The sequence below is a fragment of the Larimichthys crocea genome, chromosome XI, assembly GCF_000972845.2.
Source record: "Larimichthys crocea isolate SSNF chromosome XI, L_crocea_2.0, whole genome shotgun sequence".
In the NCBI taxonomy this organism is placed as follows: domain Eukaryota; kingdom Metazoa; phylum Chordata; class Actinopteri; family Sciaenidae; genus Larimichthys; species Larimichthys crocea.
In genome coordinates this window covers 13,313,297-13,339,029 of record NC_040021.1, presented here as the reverse complement: position 1 = coordinate 13,339,029, position 25,733 = coordinate 13,313,297, and the positions used below count along the sequence as shown (strand labels likewise).

General features: G+C 41.3%; 2 protein-coding genes across 3 annotated transcripts in view; one reads left to right on the top strand and one right to left on the bottom strand.

The window, feature by feature from the left end:
* trdn (triadin) overlaps positions 1-25,733 on the bottom strand; it is a 112,877-nt gene that overhangs the window by 45,752 nt on the left and 41,392 nt on the right. The window lies entirely within an intron of this gene.
* nkain2 (sodium/potassium transporting ATPase interacting 2) overlaps positions 1-25,733 on the top strand; it is a 79,907-nt gene that overhangs the window by 14,915 nt on the left and 39,259 nt on the right. For both annotated transcript variants that reach the window (XM_010739313.3, XM_027283948.1), the window contains exons 2-3: positions 24,245-24,382; positions 25,329-25,409. In XM_010739313.3, coding sequence (XP_010737615.2) covers positions 24,245-24,382; positions 25,329-25,409 — 219 coding nt within the window. The remainder of the gene's footprint in view (positions 1-24,244; positions 24,383-25,328; positions 25,410-25,733) is intronic.

The following is a 25,733-nucleotide window of genomic DNA, read 5'->3' as shown; positions in this document are numbered from 1 at the left end:
GTGTTGTCTTATTATGGGAATACAGTGGCCCCTTGTTTATCGCGGGGGATACGTTCTAAAAATAGTCCGCAATAAACGAAATCCACAAAGTAAGTTTTACAATTATTATATCATTGGGTCTCGGGTAAGAGTAAGGTTAAGAATCACAGTAAATGACTGGTTGGGTTAGAGATATATTTGGGCTTAGGTTAGGGTCAGGGAAAACAGATTTAGACACATCACTAGTCGCCAACAAATCCTCCAGCTCAAACAACAGAATACGTCATCTGTCCATACCGTCTAGAACAAAACGTTTTCTGATCTGACACCCTTATGACAACGCTGCTTTATGAGTTTTTTTTTATTAAAAAATGGTAGAATGGATACATTTCAGCAGAAGCTGATTACTGAAAACGACAGCTGCTGTGTTTTTACCATAGTGCCACTCAGCTGTGTCCCCTTCATTATCTGATATTTCTGCAGTCAGTCATTCTGAACAGAGCTGATGAAAGTCTTTCGCCTGGTTACAGAGCCACACATTATAGAATCTGAGGAAAAATTGTGTGATAGTTGAACTGCAATAAATTGGAGAGTAATTTATATTGAGGGATAGTTTGTTTTTTCTTATAATGAGGCACTGCTGTGTCAAAGCTAGAGGTGAAAGAATAAAAGAACGCAGCTTGTTAATTAACAAGCTTTATCTAATATTTTCTTATGCTGTAGAGAGTTGTGCAGACTTTACAAAGACGATTATATTATGCGCTTCTTCATTAATTAGCTCGTTATAGTCGAGTGATAAGTAGCCTACCGACCGTCTCTGTCTTTTACACGAGTCTCTCATTTGACATTGAGCCTTTCTTTCGCTTCACTGTGATTGGCTCACAGTCAAAGGGAGTGGACAGTAGCCAGAAAGTGACAAAGTTTGACAACAGGCCAAAAGCAAAGGTTATTGTCGGAAAAAGTGACCGGCCAATAAGGCGCGTGACCTTTATTGATTTATCTACTAAAGATTTGCTGTCACTTGGTCAATATAGACTCTTCCTCGGGTTCAGAGGTTCGATTCACACAAAGAAGATATAACCCAGACTGCATCTATTCATGGGTACTGAAACATAAGGAAACTGAATGCAGTCTGATTTTTCTGTTCTGGCAGCCATGAAAGGACAGTCTGTAGTGAAGCGGATCTTTCTGTTCTTCTGCAAATTAAGTATTAATCATCTCAGGAATTTGAGAGTTTACAGTGAACAAATCTCAGATGACTTTCACAATACTTCCTCAGAGTACATCTGGTGCTGAAATATGAAGGTGACTAACATGCAGTTTTACACAAATTCCAGTTTACTGATACTTGTTGCTTAGTTTTTGTCAGTTTTTAGTTTTGCACTTTTGTAGACGTCAGTGCAGCAACAAAACAGATGGTGCAACATGCTTCAGCTGCAGTCACAAGGTAGTGTAGCACAATGCCTAATGTGATAATAATCATCTCCTTTTACTTACTTTGCAAATGTTTTTACATTTATGCTGGCTAATCATGACTCCTGTAATATATGGAAGGATGATGTAATAGATAAAGAGATGCACCGAACACTTACACGTATCTCTACCATCATCAAATTTTACAAGTGTGTGAGCTTTAGCGTATTTCCACTGAATACACAATTCTCCCATTCAACATATCTCTGCCTGTATATCTGCATGACCTTGCAAAATCTTGTCCGAACGACGGAAAGGTGTTTTCATCTTGTTTTTATTATCACATTTACGATTCTACACAGTGCAATATTGAAATTCTCGAGCGCCTAACAAAAACAAAACAAGTCCAGCAAATAGGTAACTAAATAAAGGTGAATCAAACAATAAAATATAGAACATCTAATGCAATAAAATATATTTAAAATAGAATATATAGTGTGCGTTTCAGCAGGGAGACAAAACAGGATTATAACCAGTATTGAGTTTCAGAAAATTGAAACACAACCAGTGCATAATAATATATGCAATATAAGGTGACATTAGTATGACAGTGATGTATGGTAGGTAGGTGGATGTATTATAATTTATGTGTGTTTGTAAAGTCACTAGTTTGACCCGAATGGCCTGAGGGAAGAGACTCCTCGTCATCTTCTCTGTCTTGGCCTTCAGGCAGCAGTAACGCCTCCCTGACCGCAGCAGAGTGTGTTTTTGGGGGTGATTGACGTCTTTAATGATGCTCTCAGCCCTCGACCTGCTCCTCCTGTTGTAAATGTCTTGTAGAGCTGAGAGACATCTGATGGTGTGTTCAGCTGACTGCACCACCCTCTGCAGGGCCAGACAGTCCCTGTTGGTACAGCTGCCCGTCAGGGCGCTCTCTACGGTGCAGGTATAGAAAGTCTTTAGCACCTTGAGGGGCAGCCTGAAGTGTCTTCACCATGATAAGTCCTCTGTGATGCAGACACTGAGGTATCTGAAGCTGTCCACCCTCTTCACCACAGATCCTGAGGGGATGGTAATTCCTCTCCTGCTTCTTCCCAAAGTCCACTGTCAGCTCTGTAGTCTTGCTGACATTGAGTTTGTTCTGGCACCAGTTCTCCAGGTGAGTCACTTTCTCTAGGAAGGCCTTTCCTTCATTATCGGCGATCAGTTCCATCACGACTGTGTCATCAGCAGATTTAATGATGGTGGTGGAGTTAGATGTGGCCACACAGTCATGTATGTGGAGTACAGGGAGTACTGCAGGGGGCTCTGGACACATCCTGATATTTATAACATTGCTGAACCAGAATGGCTAAAAAACTCACTAAAGCCTTGGTTCATTTGGTCCATGCGCAATTGGTACAACTGACCCTTAAGTTGGACTATAGAATATATTATATACTGTAGAATAAAGTGCAGTTAGTTTTTTTACCTTCTTCTGAAATATCCAGCAGAAAGACATGTTGCTGTTTCATTATTATGTGAAACATAGAGTGAGTTCTCATCACTCTGCCGTCTCCTTACGAGATCTTCCCCAGTGAGTCCATCAGGTTTTTCTACATTTTCCACCATATCAAGCGTGGCTGACATTCTCTGACTCTTAATTATGTCATCTCCTTGCACCCTTCCTCTTCTCAATTGGTTTAATGGCAAGGAGTATTAGTAATCACTCAACTTCTAATAATGGTAGTGGATGGAAACACACATTCGTTGGCATTTGCTTTTGTAGATTTTTCTGTAAGTTTGCCTAAAATGGATGTCACATGTGGATGGAAACCTGGCTAATGTAAGAAATGTTGCTATAAATAGAACGTGAATTAGATGGCAAACCTGAACTCAAGGTTCAGTGTCAGGAAACAAACATGGAAACAAAGAGTTTGGCTGTCTGGACCTGCTGTTGGGCAGGTTCTTTTGTTTCAGCTCATGTGAGACCATATTTCTTTCTGAAGCAAGATGATGACAGAGAGATGCCAATAATGGGTCTCTTGATTTATAGTGGTGATTCTCCCCTACGGGCGCAGCAGTGCATTTGACAGCTCTGAAGAAAAGTGGGGTGGAGATCATTTACAGACAGTCCGTTGCTGCGTAATTCGAAAATGTTTAAATCTGGTTTAAGTCTTGCAATGTAATCAGATCAGTCTTGTAATATTCTCCACATAAACATTATACATAAAATCAAGCTTTCTGCTACATTAACTGTTTTGTACCACTTTTGTACCACTGTTACATTGTGCAGCCTGCGACGTATGTTATGAAATAAATTGCCATCTGACTGAAAGTTAGAAGAGCATGTCGATATCACTGTATTTATGCTTAGCTAAGCACTGCTTCTAGTCTTCTAGTCTCTATGCTAAGCTAAGCTAATCACTTCCTGGCTATAGCTTTATATGAATAAGCGTACATCCTGGTATGTCTAAACTAAAGTATAGATTGAAGATGTATATTCTGTATTTTTTTTGTTTCTTTTTGATTGATTGATTGATTGTTTGATTGATTGTTTGATTGATTGATTGATTGATTGATTGATTGATTGATTGATTGATTGATTGATTGATTGATTGATTGATTGATTGATTGAAACCTCCAAAATGTATAGACAGGTAAAAGGTTTATAAAGCTAGAACCACAGTGAATGTTGACATTTTTTCTTGATAAATGAAAAAAATGTTGATTAATCAATTAAGCCACCAAACAAACTGTACGTGATTCTCGCTTCCAGCTCTGCTTCATGTAGCTATTAGTACATGAATATCAGGCATGCAGATCACTTCCACTTCCACTTTCGACGGGCACATTTCTGTTTTCAGAACAAAAGATTAAGCACATCATTTTGCAGCTTTGATACTTGTTAGCCTCTGTGTTTTGGTAGCCTGAAAAAAAAAAAGATGGTACAAAAGCATGTTTTGACAGCAGCTTCCTTATCTGCGATGGGTCACATTTTCCCTGCTGCCTGCCAAGGTCTTCTGTCACTTCTCCAAAAGCTGCCATTATTTTGATCTATAAATATATTGCTTCTGTCTTTGTTCTCTTACACACATACACACACACACACACACACACATGAAATGAACACACAATGCCATGCAATGCTCAAATTCATATCCACGCACTGCCAGGCGTGTACACACAGACACTGAGATGCCGCTTTGCTGTTCTTTGCTCTGATGTCTTGCAATATGAATTCAGAGGATCTGCTTTTCCTCACAGGGTCCCTGAAGGCACCACTGAAGAAGAATTTTGTTTCTGTTTTGAATCCCTTTAAGGACTAGAAAAGATATTGGGTGATGTGCGAGAGCAAAAAAAAAACTCAACATTACACTTTCATCTTTACCTGTAATCATTTTTCCTTCACCACTCATCTCTCTCTCTCTCTCATGCCCTCCTCTACTCTCCTGCCTCTTCCTCCCCTCGCTCACCCTCTCAGTATGAATTGATTTAGTCTTATTACCTTACACACCTGCCCTCTGGTGTGGCTCCACTCTTAACTCCCTCCCTTTCTCTCTCTCTCTCTCTCTTACATAGACACATATACCAACTACTTCCCTCTATTTTTTTTCCCCTGCTCCCTCGGTCATACTCACACATACACAAACACACACAGACACAGTAATCAGATCCGCCAATCTCTTGTATTTTTGAATACGGCAGCTAAAGTGAGATACGGATACAGTCTCAGCTTTCAGCACCGGTTTCCGTATCAGCATATCAGCCAAACTGTAGGCGCGTCTTACCAAAATAGAAGCACAGTATGTTTTTGAATGTAGGAGACACGGTGGTGGCAGCGGCGTTCTGTATTTGTGTGCGTGTGTGTGTGTGTGTGAGGAGGGGAGCCCATATGTAGTCTTGTGTATAGAGCAATGCTGTGCCCCAGCAGTATGCCTGCGCTGCTATCAGGGTTAGGGCTTTGATCCCTACAGAGCCACCTGTATGAAAACTTGAGGGAAAATACCACAAAAAATAGAATATATGAATATACAGTATACATAATGTGAAAAAAGCTTGTGTATCCTTTTTCTTTGGTTAGACAATAGCTGTATACAGAGTAGATGATAGTTTCCTTTAGAATTCCAACAGAATATCATTTAAATCCAGTATGAGGCTCACACACAAAGTATTAACCTAATGTAAAGAATACAAAATACCTTGTTGGACGTGTTTTCTAATAAACAATGTCTGCGTTTGGTTCGAGGGTTTTGGTTAGGGAAAGATTGAAACCAAAGTCAATCACCCAACCATACCTACCTGTCTGCCGTGTTATGAAAACGTCTATGCTATGTACAACTTTACCTCAGAAAGGACAGTCATGATAGAGTGGTGAAGTGGAGGGTTTATTTTTTATGCTTCCAAGGTTGTGAAAGCAGAAGGAAGATCATTTTCTGTGTGTTGACTGACAGTTGGAGTGCTTCTAATGCTCAGATGGGCATGAAACTGCCCCGTGTTGAATCATCATTATAAAAGGTGAGCAACTGTTAAAAATACCTAGTTGTGCGCCGCCCCATGATTCAGGGATTGAGATGCTGACCATGACCCACGCTGTCTCTCACGATGGCTGGAGACCTCTCTCTCTCCACATTATACATGTAGTATGTAAAGCAAATGCTTGTGACTCGTGACGTGAAAGAAGTGAAACGTCAGTTCAGTAGCTGTGTTGGCCAGACTCATGGAAATTGTAGGATTCAGGGTGATTCATCCTACCAAACCAAAAAGAGATTTTTTTTTTTTTCTGAAACAAGGTTGAAAAAATTTGAACTGGTTGCCTCGACATCCATCCTTACATGATCTGTAACCGCTTATCCTCATCATCCTCATCAGTCACAGTGGGTGGCCACAACATAAACATATAATATTGCGGAATTATTCTGGAGTCCTGTGGTGAAAAGTATGAAATTTTACGAACGGGAATTTGGTAAAAAAAATACTCTGGCAACAGTCAGTCAGTCTCAAGTATTAATTTAAAATCAATTTAAAGGTCCTGTGTGTAGGATTTAGTGCCACCTAGCAGTGAAATTGCAGGTTGCAACCAAATTAATACTCTCACACGCCTCACCCTGTTCTTCTAAGCATGTAGGAAAAACTCAGGCTGAGGAATTCACATAAAAAGCAAAAAGTTATGTCTAGATCAGTGTTTGGTCTGCTCAGGGCTTCAGTGGACTCCATGGAAGAGGACCCGCTCTCACTGTAGATATAGATGGCTCATTTTAGAGCAGCAAAAACAAAATGATTCTTATTTTCAGGTGATTATACACTAATGAAAACAATACTTATGAATATTATATTCAATTCCTGCCAATAGATCCTGCTAAATGTTACACACTGGACCTTTAATATGTTGTACTACATGGTGCGGTAGTAGCTTGGCTTGGGAACCAGAGTGTGTCCAGTTAAAGTCCAGCATGGATCAAAGTATGGAGGGTGGACTGGTAGCTGGAGAGGTGCCAGTTCACCTCCTGGGCACTGCCAAGGTGCCCTTGAGCAAAGCACTGAACCCCTAACTGCTCCCTGGGCGCCACTATGTGCGGTGTCTCTCAACATTTGCATGTCTATGAGCATTTAAGGTAAAATCCATGTAAAAACTTGAGTCAAAAAAGAATTTCCTCCAGAGGGATCAGTAGTGTCTATTCTATTCTGTTTTATTCTACATGACAAATTTGTTATAGAACCGAGAATGTGGTTTTTTAAAACAATAAACAGTAATTGTTATATGTAAGCATTACTTGTAAGAGCTGGAGAGACACTGCTTGCATCTAAACAAGTTTCAATAGAAGAGGAACATAGGAACAATGTTCTATTAGAATGTATTTGCTTATAGATAGACCTAATCAACTGGCAACTAAGTATAGATTCACATTTCCAGCCATCCAAGTCCACAATCCCATCATATCCACCTTAAGAACACAATTCAAAATGCTCAAATAAAAGCATTTAAAAATATCTTCCTTCCTCCCGTGAGGCAGCTAAAGTAGCCAGTGACTCAGGCAGTGATGTCTGAATTGTGTTTTTGTTTTGTTTTTTAACTTTGCCAGAGGTAGATGTGTGTTGGCACTTTCTTAAACTTCTCTTAAACCTCATACTCGCGGCCATGTTTCATTTTGGGGTTGACAGAAGAGGTTGCTCGTGTTGCCGCCTCTGGCAGCAACTGATTCCCTGCATAGTCTGCAGATTATTTTAAGTGTTATGTCAAAGTTTTTAAAAACCAAACCAAGTCTAAGGTGTGTCTGCGTCATGGTCTGTTTTGGCCAAGAGCCCATTAGCAGCTGCACTTAGAGGTTCCAACTGTATAGCCAAATTTATACCACATCATGGCGCACCTCTACCAGTAGTCATGATACTGCCCACGTCTTTCAGAGGCAGCATCTTTGAAAGCTTTAACTGAAAAACACTAAAACACATAACCTGATCAAACATTAACACAAAGCAAGTCTCTCCTCTCATCCAACATAATCATTCATGATGAAAGCAAGCCAATATCATTTGGCAATCTTTAGGCCTTTTGCAGTGCGGAGGACGTGATTGATTGAAATGAAAGGGGACGATGCGTAATGCCGACAGTGTCAGCTGTCCAATCCCCAGAAAGGATTTTATGATTGATGGCAGGCAGTAGCATTTAGAAGTCTCACACCTCTGCACTGCACTCTCAGCACTCACAGTGATTACATCTGAGAGTGTGTGAGTGTGTGTTTGTGTGAGATGTGGGAAACCAGAGGAGTGATGTTTTGTGTGTGATTCTGCATGTGTGGGGTTGATTACCGTGTCGAGTGTCTGCCTACTTGCATGAATTTGTGTGTGTGTGTGTGTGTGTGTGTGTGTAAAGGTGATGGTGCAGTCTGTCCATGTGTGATTTTGTGAATGTGTGTGTGTGTGCTAGTGGTGATAATGTGGGTCTAAAGGAGGGAGGGAAGGAGTGAAGGGCAAGTGAGGATGTAGCAGAAAGGGATAGATGTAGGGAGGACTAAGTCAGGGATTGAGGGATGCATGGCAAGGATAAGACAAATAAATGTAGACCAGACAAGGTCAGAGGAAGGAGCAGAAGGTGTGGAGGATGGATAGATAGTTAAATAAAGCTCCTGCAGATTGGGACAGAGAGACAAGGTGGCACCAAGGAGAGGAGAGAGGATGGATACGGACAGAAAAATGTAGCAGAGCGGTGGATTTGAGATGTAGGCAGGTATAGGTAGGATGGAGAGGGAAGGAGTAAGGTTTAAGCAGAGATACCTCAAAAGATGGGGATGGAGGAAGAGAGGGAGGAGGAAGGGAAGATGTATTGAGACGAGTGAAGGGCATATAAAGGTGTGGCAAAGGTGAGACGTGGGGAGAAATGTGCTGATGAGGGAAGTGTTAACTACTAGTCAATTGTGCATGTGCGTGAGTGAGAGAGACCGTCCTCCCGAGAAAAAACACGGTTTTCCAGTGGCAGCAAAGCAGAGGAGGGAGCAGTGTGACGTTAGAGGTGGTGGAGTGGATGAATGGGTCAACAAAACTTTGTGTCCTGCTGATATAGGGGGCATCTGGAAACTCAGAAATGTGATAGATCAAGGAGGACGCTGACATCCAATGCCAAAGACTATCCTTTATTATCTGCCCCCTTTCGTCACGTGACTGAAATCCAATCCTGGGGTTAGTGTTAATTCATCTAAAAGGCTAATCGCAACACGGGCAAGCTGCTGCAGTGGTCCATCCTGTGATCCACTACAGTTAAGTATCATTGAAAGCGTGTGCTATAGGCTATCTGAACTATAATACTCTCTCAGTTGTGTCCTCACTTGGTTTATTTCGAGTACCCAGCTTCGACGTCTGCGTCTGGCTCGCAGTCTATGCTGCAAAATAGCGATACCACGTAGCTTCCTTTTGTTTGTCTGCCTGTTAGAGAGAGAGAGAGAGAGAAAGAGAGAGAGTTTGAGCGACATAGAGGATGAATGAAGAGAGAGCACCACTAATTTAATCACAAATAAACACACCCACACATCGCTGCACAACCCTGCAGCTAATCACTGCAAAGCCTGATTTGGTCTGAAAATGGCCAAACAGCTGAAGTATAAAATTATTATCTCTGTGCTACTTGTTGGCTGCACTTCACAGTACTGGTCCTTTTGTGTGAAGAAGTGTAGATGCTTTAACACTTTAATCCTAATGGCTCAGTGTATCTCTGGTCAGAAAAGTTAATTGTTTTAAATATGATGTGATGTTCACGCCCCGCACTGAATCTTGATGTATGAGAAACTGTTTTGCATATTTAATAGTTCAAGGTCCAGATTCTCTCCCATTGTTCTTGTGTGTCATTACAACTGTCTTCTTGAATAATGAGAGTGGCAAAATTACTGGGTTGTGTTCTTACAAACACTCAAAAAGTTATTTTGGATTACCAGCCTCCTTTTTTTTAAACGTTCTATTAAAAATGCAGATTGTGACCCTCAAAGATAGTGAGGAATGAATCATCCTCGGGTCTGTGTGTATGTGTGTGTGTGTGTGTGTGTTCTAACAGATGTCACATATTTGGGTTAAAATAAGCAGTATAAATAATCTACCACATCCATAATCATTTAAATCTAGTATGTATAACTATATATTCTTCCTTCTTCATTCCTTATGCTTCCCAGTAAGGTCATGAAATCCAAAATGTGCCCAGATGTCTGCTCTCGAAATACTGGGTATGTTTTTTTTCTCGCTGCTGATCTCTGCCTCACTCCGCCAAGTCTCCCAACGTGTAAATATAACGCTAGTTAGCCAAAGATGCTCCTGTAGCATAACATTCGTCCATAAATGAATGCATGAGAGCCTAACTTCACAAATGCATTGCCTAGCTGAGGCTGGAAAATATTCAGAATTCTACATATTGTAAGTAATGCTAATAATAGCTTGGGGCTCAATAAGACTTCTTACAGTTGACCAGTAGCATGGGAAAACAGTACATTTGCATATTGGGAACAGAAACATTTCACAATCTACTAGTTCTTTTATTATTTACTCTAACAGCCTCAGTGTGGCACGGCTCGAGCGGCTCCACAGGATTGACTTCACCAGTTTTTAGCTCCCAATTTCCAGGAAAAGAAATTGCATCTTTGAAACTTTCCAAGCACAAAAGAAGAGCCCCCTCACTGTACCTTAAAATGAAATATCGATAACAGCATTTACTTTAATGCAGTTTACTTTGCTGTGCTAGGCATGTTATTTTCAAATATGGATCATCAGTGATTTGGGGACTATTTCAGCGTTGCACTGCAGACTGACAAGAACCATCAGTCTGGGATAAATACTGGACCCATATTTTGCTGTTATATAAGAGGTAACAAGTCAAAATGAATTATATTCATGTGTCTATCAGGCAGGAGTATCAAGTTAAACTCACAATACCTGGGATATACTGACTGCAGTAATTACATTTTTTTACAGAAAGGGAAATACTATCCCAACAAACAGTCTGCTGTCCCTGAGCTTATTATAAGTCTCAGATCCATGTTCTATGCTCATACCATTTAGTCTTAATGACATTTTCATTTAATAAACAACCTGCCCAATCCTGAGTGGTATTACACATTAGTGGTTCAGCCTTATTATGACTATTAATAGAGGAAACCGCACAGTTAGTGGGTGCAGCGATCAGTATAATGGCAAAGACAGGGGTGAGAGGTTAGCACAGAAGTTGATGTCCCAAAAAGATTCATGAATTTAAACATGAAATATGAATTTTATTGTAATAATAATCAGTAAAGTTTACCACCACAACATTCCCACAGTTCTCATCCCAAACGGCCACTAAACCGAAGTGCTGACTCCCTTGTCATGCCATTAGGTTAATGAAAAACAAACACGCAGTGACACAAACACACACATGCAGACACACACTGATCCTTTCACTCTTTCTCTTTGTCTGTGCGGAGAGAGGAGAAGAAAAAGAGCTTTTGTTTAGCGTGGCCAGACAATGCTGAAGCTCGGGTCTTTGTTTTTTGAAGAGTAATATCTTTAAGTAGTGTGACAGTCGGAGTGACGAGTTGGCTTTTGGGGGGGAAATGGACACAGGCACACATGCTGAAACACACACACACACACAGACACACTAGATGAATTGAAGTGGTTGATAAATCACATTACCGAAGAGCATTTCGAGAACCACACAGACACACATGCTAATAACACTCTTCTTCAACTGACGGTGAAGTACTCGCCAACAACATTAATAAATGTTTACTTATTTAAGTCATTTATTAAGCATAAATTCCACAATTTGCTCTTTCCGCTGTACTTTTCTTTGTTTTACGTCTTTGTTAAGGATGTAAGAGGTGCTATCTTTGTGTCTTGGACTGCTGATCACACAAAACAGGCAATATAAAGACGTCACCATGGGCTCCAGAGACTGTGATGTTTCACTGCTTTGGGACATTTTATAGATCAGTCAGATTATTCAGTTAACCAAACATTTAACAGATTAATCAATAATGAAAATAAGCTTCTGTCTATTGATCAAAGTTCCTATTTATTTATTTATTAGTGCTCCAGTTTCTTCTTGTCGTGACTCAGTAAGCACCTGCAGCCCTAGTTTGTCCTACAAATGAGTCAGTTTCCATGAAGCTATGCCAGCAGCAACGCACAAAACAAATCACAGGTAAATTAAGGATTCACAGACATAACCCAGTTTGGAAACCAGGTCAAGTGTGCCAGAAAGCAGAGACCAGACTAGCCCAGCTTAGAGTCTCTTCAGCCTGTAGCAGCAGGTAGGCTGCTGACGGAAAGCCGCAGAGGCCTCCAGATTCATCGCATCATAAAGTGGCTTAAGTGCAATCTGTTTGTGGGCGTTTTTTGTACAGTAAACACACAGACGAGCCTTCATGTCCACATGCACTGGAAGCAAGTGCTGCCTGGATGTGCTCCACTGACAATAAATGGACGATCAGCAATGCGACCTCAGCGGTAGCAGCAATATCGTGGAAATATGGCCATATTTTCTGCTTCATAACAGTGTGCAGGAGGGAATAAAGCGCCCGGTGCCCATTGATGCTATGAGCGCTTTGAGCACAATGAAGCTCATTTGAATAAGGTGGCAAAGTTGGCCGGCAGTTTATTGTCAGCTGAGACACCACAGGTTCTTTTCATGTCTCCCATTCAGCCCGAGACACAAAGTTAATTCAGTCTTGGCCCACGACCCAAACACAATAAACCACACTGATGCTATTGTCTTTTGACTCACCGAAGGAGCCGAAACATTTTTAGGGAACAGCGTGTGTTTAGAAAGTCTACCTGGTTGTTTTCATGCTGCTGTCAGGTCTCAGATACAACAAACTAATGCGAATCACACTCTATGAACTTTTTTATTGTTTATAGACGGAAAAATGAGGCAACACACACACACACACACACTTGTACATGTCTATATAAACACACATACACACACCGCAACCACCAATGATGTGCTTGATTTCATTCATCTCCCATGAGGTTATCAAGAGAGAGGGAGAGGCAAATGTCTACTTACTATTCTGTGTGTGTGTGTGAGAGAGAGTGTGTTAATGTGTTTGTGCAGCCTTAATGTTTCTTAGCCCGCTGGGCGTCCATCTGTGGGTTTGTCTGGTGTCATTTCCACTCTACATATCCTGCTACTCCTCACACACACACACACACACACACACACTTAAAATATCAAACACACTAAACACACACCACATGCACTGCCATTACGTCGTTCAAGCACACATAAAAATCGGACAAAATCCAGACTTGTACAGTGAACCACACAAATGAACACACACATGCACACACAACAAGAGCCCCTGGGTGCGATAGAGGTGCCTCCTAATACATCCTATTTATCATGCAGCAGTTGAACCCCCCCCCACTCATTCTATCCACCACACACACATTTTATCCTCATAAAAGCACTGCCTGCATAGATCGGCCATTAAGATATAAGAGTGTACGAAGGGAAAACCACTGGTGGGCTGATAATTCATTTACAAACTGACTGAGGAACGATGGTACTCTGTGTGTGTGTGTGTGTGTGGTGAATAGTAACACACGAGCCGATTAAGAGATGTAGGGGAAAGATGGAGGCATGGGGGGGTGAGGAGGAGAGAGGAGGAAGGAGAGATAATGGAAGCAGAGGTAAAAAGGAAAGAGAGAGAGAGAAAAGGTGAAAAGGGTAGAGGAGGGAAGGAAATGATTGAGGAGAAAGGAAGAAGGAAAAACAAAGAGAAACTGACAAGCAAAAGGCAACATAGAGGAGAGAGGTGTTTGATAAAGGGAAGAAAAAAGAGCAAGTAGACGGAAAGGGAGAGCCGCTGGGAGGGCTGGAAGATAAAGAAAAAGGCAATAAGCAGAGGAGGTTCAAGCCATTAAGGAGCCAGGCGAGGCAAAGCAGAAGAACAAAAACGTTCACACAAATTGAAACTTCTGACATCTATGGACATACATGAAATTCTGAATAATGTATCAGAAGTGTAATTTGAAATTTAAAGAAGCGTCTCTCCCCCACATCTTTGAACACGTTATCTAATCTGTCTGCGTTTTGTCCAGCTCCTGTTGTCTCCTCCTCTTTTGTGCTATTGTCAAAATCAGTCCAGTTTAGATCAAAGCTGCACAGCAGATAAAACATATCGAGACAAATCCAAGCATTTCACCCTTTCTGCTTCCCTCTGATAATGTCAGCGTTTCTCTCGGTCTGGTCGGATCAGACAGAAACGAGAAAAAAAAAGGCAATCTGACAGACAGAGGAAGAGTAGGCTTTCAAAGGAGGCAGCAGGGAGACAAGCAGATGGACACGCTTTCTATCAAAGACATTACATTTGCTACCACATAGTTTGATTAATAAGGCAAAGATAGAGCATCAAACTGACCAGGCAAGAGAGACAGACAAAGAAATACAAGAGGCAGAAAAAGAAGAAAGACAGGTGCTTTTCTAATAATCAGTTCAGCTCTCATAATCAGTTGGTCAATCATGGTAAATATCTGTAAAGAGCTTCTGCTGCTACCTGCAATTACTAATAATGACACATTCAGCTCAGTATCAGCCCAGGGCCAACAAACCCGCCTACACACACACTGTCATACACACTCAAACTTACACACATGTTGTTTGAGACAGTCTAATGATATCTGATTGATAGTCTGCTCACTCTTTCTGTATTTTAGGATGAGGACATGCCATCAGTTGTGCCTCACAGTTTGAGGTTGTACTAATTTGACTGGATGAAAAAAACCATACAGCTGAAATTAGCTCTTGAAATCAACACTGTGTTTTGTACCAGGCTGTATGTTACATGTTTATTCCTGCTGTGAAGTTGGACATTTTAATATGGGGGCTGATTTGTTCTGTAGCCAGCCCCAAGTGGCTGTTTGAGGAACTGCTGTTTTGTATTGGTTTCACTTTATAGCCACAAAGGTTGCAGCTTGTAAACAATGCATCAGCTGCTACAGGAATTACCTATCCTGAGACCTGCTTTTTAGACCCAGTTTTCACAAATATGACCCAAAAAAGGGTTTTATTCTCTTTTGAAAAATTGAAGTAGTCACATTTCAGTTTGTGGTCTTCTGTCACCTGTCACCACTCATTCTAAATTATCCAATAGAATTCAGAGTCAAAAACATTTTCCCAAACAACTAACTTTTACCCGCTAAGAGAGAGCGAGAGAAAAGAAAGAAAATTACAATAAGCCACACTTTTTGTCATTTTTGTTTGGAGGCAAAAAGAGAGCAGCATTCAGCTGCCAGAAAACAAAAGAGCAACGGCAGAAATAGATAGAGACAGAGGGGTGGACAGTCACAGACAGAGAGGGAAGATCTGTTGAAATACCAAACTGATTAGCTGGTGTTTCTGACATTTAAATGCCACGTTTACATAAAGAAATGTTTCATAGGAATATTAATCACTCTAGTTAATTCACACAGAGAAGTGAAATGGATCCATGATGCTTGTGAAATGGGAAAGGGACAGAGAGGAGAGGCTGACAAACATTGGCATAACATTGTTATTGGTATTAATGGCAATATCACAAAAATAGGAACTCCTGTATGTTGAAGTGTTAGTTCAATTTTTATTTTGTTACAAGTCTTACTTTTTTTTTATTATCAGACAAAGATTCTGTTATCTTTGGTGTTCAATAAACATAATAAAACCAGCAATATGTAAGAAATGCCATTTATTTAATGACTTTTATGCAAGGTAGCATAAAGTAATAGGGAAATGCATGCATTTAATGCATGTAACATTGTCAGCATAGAATAGGTTGCGTCAGTGTAAAAATGAAACCTCTTTTAAGTCAATGGTCCGAACATGACACAGCCCATTGAGTTAATAGGTGAAATCATGTTGTCCGCATTGAAACATCTTCATCTTGACTGCTAGGCTAAAACAACTTCTCAACATGTGGCACCGCGGTGCTCTGATTCAAGTGGGCAAGAACCTTGAATGCATTGCAGCATCGAAGCACTTTGTCAGTGACATTCACAGCTGAGAATAAAAATGAAAAGCACAAGAAGAAGAGAAGCAGACACAATAAGAGAAAAAAAAGGTAATTCCCTTTGTGGCATTTCTGGTTAGGTAGCAGAAATAAGATTTTGCTTGTAGTCTGTCTATCTGTCCGTCTTACTGCTGATTTAAGTATGCTGGACGTCCGTGGGACCTAAATCCTAGTTGGAATTGGTTCAGGTGCTGGGGCTTATTATTGCAAATTAGGTGAGAGACTGAATTTTGCCTGTGGGCCAGCAGTTGCTCATCACAGTTCTAAGTAGCCTGTCTAGTGCTGTAGTATAGAGATGAGTGACCACAATGACAGCCTACGAGTGCTCCTCTACAGCACAGCTTTCATTAACACGCTGCCATCTTGATCCATCTCGGTTGTTCCACATGACACATCAGGGTACTTACAGGGTGTTGCTAACAGGCTAACACTGCCTCCATCCTCTTTTTCCATCTGTTGACAGCCATGGCAGCCAGATATATAAAGACTGACATCATGACGGGCCAACAAAAGTGCAAAACAGATTAATCAAATGCAAGTAATCTGGACAGGGATCTATGTGCTGTGACAAGTGATGAGTTAGACTGATTTGTTGGGCCAATATTTTTAATATTAGATATTGGCAACTCAGGCAGTGTTCTGTAATTATGACTGATGGTTTTCCTTGACAGCTACATAAAAACAGATTACAGAAACTGCAAAGGACTTTTTTATATTCTTACACTTTTTATTACACTCTATGGATTGTTAAATTATATCTTTATACGTTAGGCGTACTTAATGATGTGCCGAAGGGGACATCTAGTGTAAAATAATTTCTAAAGTCTGAATTTCAATGGCATGTTTTGGTTACATTAACACTGAAGAGCGTATACTGTACAACTTAAGTGAATATGGGCAAGTCAGAACAATGACCTTTGGTGCAGAAACCAAATGAAGTCTTGAACCTCTTCTAGTGGAGAGAGGTGCGTTTGGTTTTCTGATTCTCATTGTTAGCCTTACCATGCATCTGTTGACTTCACTAGCAAGGAGCACAACATCAACAAGATATGTTTAAATGTTTTATTAAGAAAATGAAAGATTATGGGTGAAGCATGAACTCTTGTACTTCATTGACATGTTGCTGCGTTGTGGGGAAGCTTTGGTGGAGAATCTGCCATAGCACCTGGGCACAGCAGACCCCTCAGGAACCTACAGAGAGGAGGAGATAGGAGAAAGAAATACAGTGGGCAGAATGGGTGTAGAATACGAGAGGGTTAGGAGGGTATTTATAGGAATCTCTGAAGTGGCACAGTTAAGGTGTGGTCCTGCTCCTGAGACACAACATCAACAAGACATGTTTAAATAATTCATTGACAAAACGAAAGATTGTGAGTGAAGCGTGAACTCTTGTACTTGGGAAAGCTTCGGTGGAGAATCCGCTGCAGTGGAGGACCCCCAAAAATTCCCTGTTACTTGAGATATGAAGGACTGCTCCGAGATCTTGAGATCTGAACGATGTAGTAGTAACCAACCAACCATGATTTGTATTGTGTTTGGGGATGCTATTGTGGGAGGCTGAGGTGACAGCTTAGATTCTGAAGAAGTGACTGGCATAGTAGACAGGAGAAATGTTGGACAAAGAGAGTACATGCAGAAGAGCTGAGTAGCAATTTGTCCAGACTCAGATGGAGTTGATAAAAGGATTCAGCGGTGGTTAGACTTTGAAGTAAAGACGAATATACCTAAAATCATCCTCTCACCATAGCAACCATTTCCCACAGGATAATATTGTTTGAACTGTGGTGTGTTTTCTCACCCTCACCTGAGCATGCAAAGCCAAAGAGCCACATGATGAAAAGCTAGTACAACAGCGAGTAAAACATTGAGCTGTATCTCGTATTAGTTTGATCATCTCCTTCACCAGCCTAGAAAAGGTGCACCTTAGGGCTCACTGAGAGCTTAACACAACTCTCTGGAAAGTTCTGCAAACTCATACAAAAGTAACACAACAGCTGAGTCACAGGTATGGTACCAGTGTCTGTTCCCATGAAAGCACTGTTGTTAGGTTAATGACCGCAGCCTTAAGTATATCAGTCTAATGGGCATCCAGTAATGTTCATTTAAGTGGGACTCTCAGTTGGAGTATGCAGTCTATCTATAGCTGAGTGACTACGGACTATTACAGATATGACTGAATAGTTGCGATGACAATGAGTGGGCCTAAGAGGGGAAATTGGATATTTAATGAAGAGATTTTCACCTATGATCATTGTCGTCTCTGTCCATCTCCGCCCTTCCTTTCACTCTTTCCTCCTGTACCGTTTGCTCCCACTCCTTCGCCCTGCCTTCCGTTCTCTTTCCTCCACATCCTTTTATCTGTTCCCCTCTCACTTTGCTCGCCCCATCTTCCCCGCCGTCTTTCCTCTCTCTCCGAGCCTTAAGTAGCCACAAATGGTCCCTAATAGTCTCCAATGGAGATGAATTGATCGTTGTGTGAACCGAATCGATAGGAGATTGCTTTTTGCTGTACACAGTAGGATACGGCACAGGCAGGCGGCCTTAATTAAGTTAACAGTAAACCACGATTGCTTCTGAGTTTTATTAGGAGAATAAAGTTTACGATGAATACATAGACCGAAAAAATGCTTTCCGAAAGAAAGCTGAGGAGAAGAAAACGGCATACATTTACCTTAGTGTGTGTCTTGATTTGTTGTTACTCAGTCGTGATGCTCTCTGTCTGACTCATAAAGTGTTTGTTGGGCATTTTCTCACTTCCTCTGCCTGTTTTTTCTCTCCACGCCACCCCTGCTGCTTTTTCATACCTCCTCTCCTCCACCATCTCTTTCTTTCTCCAGCTTCTTCTCACTCTCAGTCTCACCCTACCCGATCTGACCTCATCTCCCTCCCTTTCACCCGCTCCCCATTTCCCTCTCCCTCTGTCGTCTATAATGGGATGAGCAGCAGAATTTGATCAGCAGTTTTTTAAAGGTCACAGAACCAAGCGAAAACTCTCAGCCAAAGCGCCGAGGGAACGAGGGAGGGAAGGATGAGATTGAGGAAGGGAGGAGGCAAGCTACAGAGAGAGACAGAGAGCGAGAGATAACAGGCCAGCAGAGTGGAGGATATAAGGAGAGCTTGAGAACGAAATGCTGCATAAAGAGACGACGGAAGGTGGTGAAGAAGGTAGTGCAGTAATGGAGGGAAGAGTTGGAGCAATGGAAGGAAAAGAGGCAAGAGGCAGACGAGGTAATTTGTTGTTCTATGACACATCCGATCTGGTAACAGATGAATGCATATCAAATATGTAGGAGAGGAGAAAAGAGGCAAAAGAGCAGGGGGTGATGAGGAGAAGAGGAGAGAAGAACGAGATAAGGAGGAAATGAGAAGAGTAGGAGAGAGAAGAAAGAGTGGGCGAGAGAGGGCTGAAGGTAAGAACGGAGGAACCGAGAGACTGAAGATGAGACATGTTCATTTCTCCCTCTTTCCTCAGTGACTGTCGGATCTTAATCACCTCTCCATCTCTTTGGGCCCTCTCGTCACATCTCTTGGCCCGTCTCTCAGTCCCTCGTCATCTTATTCTCTCTCCTCTCTTCTTCTTGTCTGTCTTTGCTTCTTCTCTTTAAGATAAAAGACACTTTTATCGCTCTGCAGTGTCTCTTAATGGTCACACAGTGCAGCTGTCTCCCTGTCTGGAGCAATAATAATTCTTTGATATCATTCTATCATTCATTATCAAATAGACCAGAATCTTTCCCAAACTCTCTGAGGAGTCTCTCTCTCTCTTTCTCTCTCTTTCTGCCTCTCTCTACTGGCCCTTTCATCACCCTCGATCTATTCCCCAAGCGTTGAGTGTGAGTGTCTTTCTCAGTCACTTGAGCTGCATGTCTGCAGTCTGTATGCTGGATGACACGCAAGTATGATTCTCTCTTTCACTCTCTGTCTCTCTTTACTCTCTTTAACTTTTATATATGCATCCAAAAGACACTTCCCAGCGGGTATCAGGTAAAACTATTTAAAGACAAAGTCTGTGTAGTGAATCTTACCAAACCTAGGGCTCAAAATGTGTCTGACTTATTATCTAGGAATGAAAAAAACAGCTTGCTTTTGTTGCACCAGTGATAACAATACATTTATCTTGTTTCTATGTGAACAGAATTAATTAAAATAATGTAAAATGATGCAGATGCTTATGTTGAGAACAGATGCCTCCAGGGTTTTAAACAATTCAGTAAAAAGTCAGTTTCTAAGTAAACTAGCATCCAAGAGAACAATTGACCAATTCAGCACACATTTACTTAACATTGCAATAAAACAATAACATGACATATTGGTGTTATTGTTATTAGTAACGTACATTTTATCCATTTATGCTTACGATGACAAACTGCTGGTTACGTTAGCGTTAGCTTGACAAACTGCCACGACGAACTGCCCTGAGTGCTGGAGCTCCTAGTTCAGGGCTTTTAAGGTTATAACCTTAAAACAACAACACGAAGTGTGCATTGAAGTTTAACCTGGAGACTTTGACAAGCACATTTGCAAGCTGCCTGTCATTTACAGTGAACAAACTTCAGAGCTACCTGCTATAGCTACCTGTCTGAAATTTGAAATGAAACAAGACTCTGCCCCGCTACGGCATTCAAAGAGCGCGTTAGCCACGCGACAGATGAGATGTTTCATTTTTGTTGTGCGACGTTAATTAGCGACAGCTGGGTACATTTGCTGGCGACAGTTGTCATCATAGCTGGGAAAAAACAAATGAACGGCTAATTCCTTACACCTCGTACAGCTTATTAAAACACTTTTGTGATTTTTGTATGAAAGCAATTAATCATCCGGCCCTAGCCAAAACCCCCAAAGCAACAAATAGATCATTGCAGTAGCATTTCCTATTGCTTACTCTTTTTTTTCAAACTAAACAGTTTTGGCCATAGTTTAGCCATAGTTTAGCCATAGTTTGACCAGTGGGACATGGATGACAGGACAGTGATGGATATTACCTTACTGCTGATTTTGGCAAACTTATGCTAACAGGTGCACAAGCATCAGTCTATGCTAACAATACAGTAGGTGGAATAAACATTCGTGTCCCTGAGGGATTTTGAGCTGCCATTAGATAGATTGACAGAAAGCTGCATATCAACTTGTTTTCCATGTTTTGTGATGCATACACACACATGCACACGCACACACACACACAAAGATACACACTGTACTGTACGGTACACGTATTCATAGACACGTTAAATATATTCATAGCAGACTTTCTGGAGTTTATTTAGCTGCATAGATGGTTATGCGCAGCCACTGCAGAGCCATATCAGCTTTATGAGAGGACAAACCACAGTCAATACAGCAATTAAGACTAATGTGCTGTGTCCACAGGTGGAAGCACAGTATATGCCTAGATAAACAAGTTGGATGTGAACATGCCCCTGCCCTTGTGCTTCAAGCAGCAGAACTGAAATGAACATCTCTGTCGGCAGCATCAAAGCCTGTCGCAGCAGATCCCAGAAGACCCCGCTAGCCAGCTTGAAGCTCCACCTGTACAGCACCAAAAGCTTTCATCAGCTGCACATATCACAAAACTGCCATATGTGCTAACATAGCTGCTGCTAGCGGCTGTCTACGGCTCTCCATGCTCTACCACCACCATCACCACCCCACCCCACCCCCAGGAGTCACACAGTTGTTGAAAGGCCGAGCGTCTTCACACCTTCTCTATCTGAAGCTCCTGTCATTTGACACATGCAATGGATGGTGGGATTACGGCAGTGGGGGCTATATGCATGCTTTTGTCTTTTGTCTGTCAGGAGAAATCAGTGACTTAATTACAAAGAATGATGTACTGATGCAGCTGAAGTTAGTTGTTTTGCAGCTGAGCCATGTAATGAGAATTTCACATCAAAAGATGAGTGCGGTGCAAGTGAACAGATGGTGTGGTTTTGAATATTGCTCTTTATAGGCTTCCATATTAACTCGGGTTAGAACAATGAAACACACAGCAGAAATATATTCTTCTTCTTTTCTTTTCTTTTTTTTTGCTGACTGACCCTTAAGGATGTGCGTTTTAATAACCAAGAGAAATCAATATGGTTGTTGCCTAAATTCTTTATCCCTCCTATCACATTTGTTTCTCTTGTGTTTGTGTGTGATGTTTTGTGTGTTTTTTAGGGGAGTGTGTGCGTCCCAGCTGGAGTGAAGACTGTTTATATTATTGGTGATGAAAGAGGGGCCCCAGGGGCCCTCAGTAATGGGCTGGGAGGCCCCTGACTTCTTATAATGGCCTGTGTGTGTGTGTCTGTTTGTGTGTCTGTTTATGTGAGAGAGGCACCATTGCAGCACTACATAATTGTCAATGGGAGGACACACTTTTACAGACTCAAATGAAGCCGATACACAAAGAAACACAGGGACAGAGAGATGGAGCCTGTCCTGCACATAAAGGCCAGACACAAAGAAGCACAATGTCTCTCTCTCTCTCTCTCTCTCTCTCTCACACACACACACACACTCGCTCACTCATTCACTCACACATTGTGGTGCCAGCTGAGCCCACTGTGTCCAATAACAGCAGGTGCTGTCAAGTGCAAGCACAGCAGACCTGCCCTGACATGGAAACACACACACACACACACACACACACACACACACACACATGGGTGAATGCACATATGACAGCACACACCCACACACTCATTCATACTCCTCACCTTCCTCTTCGTGTAACACTCACATCCAATAAACATTCTCATAGTTAAAATTAATGTCAGATAGTTGTAGTTTATACAAGGTTACAGTTTATGTGTGTGTGTGTGTGTGTGTGTGTGTGTGTGTGTGTGTGTGTGTGTGCGTGAGTGTGTGTGTGTGTGTACCTGGTATTTGGCTGTGGAAGGCTGTAGTGTTGCCATATGGTCTCACATTAGGGCACTCTAAACTCAGTCATCCAGAAGTGAATGAGAGAGAGAGAGTGTGTGTGTGTGTGTGTGTGTGTGTGTGTGTGTGTGTGTGTGTGTGTGTGTGTGTGTGAAGAGAGTGAGAATAACAGAAAGTAAAGCATTTTAGTTGGTATGTAAGCTGTTGGTGTTAAATACTTGTAGTTGATAGTGTTAGAACATTAAATATCTTTCTTTCTTTCTTTCTTTCTTTCTCTTTCTTTCTTTCTTTCTTTCTTTCTTTCTTTCTTTCTTTTTTTCTTTCTTTCTTTCTTTCTTTAGAACCTCCTCCTTTGTCCTCTTCTACCTCATGTGTCTCTCTTTGTTTCCCTGTGTGTGTGTTAATATATTTAGCAGTGCCATATCGTACACTGTGCTGACTTCATTAACTATCTCAGCATGAGACACCAGTGACTCTCCTGAATGATAATAAACCTACACGCGCACACACACACACGCACACACGCACACACACGCAGCCCTGGGAATCTCACAGTAAAGCATTAACTGATAACTGATTACAGTTTACTTCATTATGACGAAAGCACTAATTGTAAATACATTCTCATTAACCCCACAGACCTTTTATTCTTTTTTGACGACCATTTAAATTCTGATCAAGATTCTTAAAATCCTAAAGAGGCTGGATACGAGGTGAAAATGATGCTGTCTTTAGCTAAACACATTAGTCACACAGTCTTCACTCACTTAATTTATCAGTTCTGCTGAAATATACAGTAGAGTTGAATATAGAACAAAGCTCTCCATATTATTGTAATCTAAATGTGAGTCTACATTTCCAGTAATGAGTAAGGGCTGATTCCCCAGACCCTGCGGACCAATTCATCAACTATTGAATTCAGTTCAGTTTAATTTATATAGTGGCAAATCGTAACAGAAGCTATCTAATGACATTTTCATATAGAGCAGACTGTCTAGACTGTACTCTCTATATTATTTACAGAGACACAACAATTCCCAGACTGAATGTTTCATTTTGAGAGTGGAGCCATTGATAATTACAAAGTTACATCATAGTAGGGCTGCAATTAACGATTTCCAATTATTTCTCCCTGAATTAATGATTGGTTTGTCTATAAAATGTCAAAAAACTGTAAACAAATGTCAGTTTATTTCCCAGAGCTGAAGGTAGAGTCGTTGCCAGTTACTTTAGGGCAGCTGATCATTTCAGCTCCACTTCATAGACGCTAATGTTTGACTGCTATAGTTCCATTAATTACTGAATTCAAACGTACAAATCATGTTGAAGAGGTGGATCAGCAAGTTAAAAGCAGTGTGACACTGATGGGTGATTTTTTTATTTTTATTTCACCTGCTCGTGGTTGCCTTGCCGTGACAACTCACAGCTGTCAAATGTTTGCTGGAAGACACGACTTTGTTGTATCACGACACTCATCTCCTCCTACTCTTCCTCCCTCCTTCTCCTCTCAGGTCAGTGTGTTGGAGCGTCAGGTGATAGACTTCCTGGGCTACCAGTGGGCTCCGATCCTGACTAACTTCCTCCACATCATCGTCGTCATACTGGGCCTGTTTGGCACGATTCAGTTCAGGCCGAGATATGTCACTGGGGTGAGTTTTTACACACTCACACACACAGACACACACTCATTGGAAACAGCCATCTTACATATCTCTTGGCCTAGATTTAGCAACAGATCAGCTCTCTTTATATTAAATAATCAGGAGGATTGAATAATATTTTCATAGTCGGTTTGTAGTTTGTAGGCTGTCATAGTCATGTGTTCACAGAACAATGCTAAATATAATGTGTTTAACCAGCATCTTTTATCATACTTTGAAAACAATTCATTGACACCTAGAGAGCGCACTGTAAAATAGCAAAGCAGCATATATATATAGCGAGAAATATGACTCTGATTAATTATTGAAAAAAAAAAGCCTGCTGGTGCATCCAAGAGTAAAGGAAGACAATATATATAGTAAATAAAAGGTTAAAACGGTGATGTGGAGTGGGAGTAGGAATAACTTGCCAAGCTGTATTTTCTATTTAGTTTCTCTTTTCTGTCTTTGGCAGCTGTCGATAAAATAATTTATGTCTCAGAAAACTTTCAGCGGCTGTGGGCCTCCACACATCCCTCCCACACATCGTATAAACCCCACAACCTCTCTCAAAGACCTGCACGTGCACACACGCACACATGCAGAAAATGAAGTGAGAATATTCAGATAATGAAAGTTTGATCCGTGCATATAAATTCTGCCTTACCTCCATCATTCATTCTTCCCTGCTTATAACTTTGCACACATACACGCACTTGTTATCTATTCTCCCCCCCCTGTCTGGTTTGATTGCGGTGATCGGTTGCGCTCTCCGCCGTTGTTTTTGTGCCTCGTCATCTTAACGACATCAAACGTGAAGATCCCCCTCCGTCTTTTCTCTCCAGTCTCACTCATATGCAAGACATGAACATGCTTTTTTAATTCTCCAACAAAGACCCGTCAGATCTTGTCTGCCTCTCACTTTCTTCTCTCTCCCTCTTGTTTCTCCCTGCAGTACGCTGCCTGGCTGGTCGTCTGGATGACCTGGAATGTTTTCATTATCTGTTTTTACCTGGAGGTTGGAGATCTGTCCAGAGTAAGAAAATATATTTTCATGGATTATTTTTGCATCATTATACATGTCCAGAGTAATAGCCACTGTCTGTTCGCTAATACTATGACCACAGTATTACACCACTGTTGCATGAAGGATCTCTGGAGGTGGAATGGATCTCTGAGGCCTTGTTTACACTTGAATTTTAAGTCTCTCCTAATAAAATTTAGATGCTAGAAAAACGCTGAAGTCAACATATCTCATAAAATGACCAAAAATACAGTAAAAAAAGTATTGTCTGCGTAGCCCCAAGTGCCCATGGTTCAAAAACACTCTTACAAGGCACACTGTTGCACTGAGCAACAT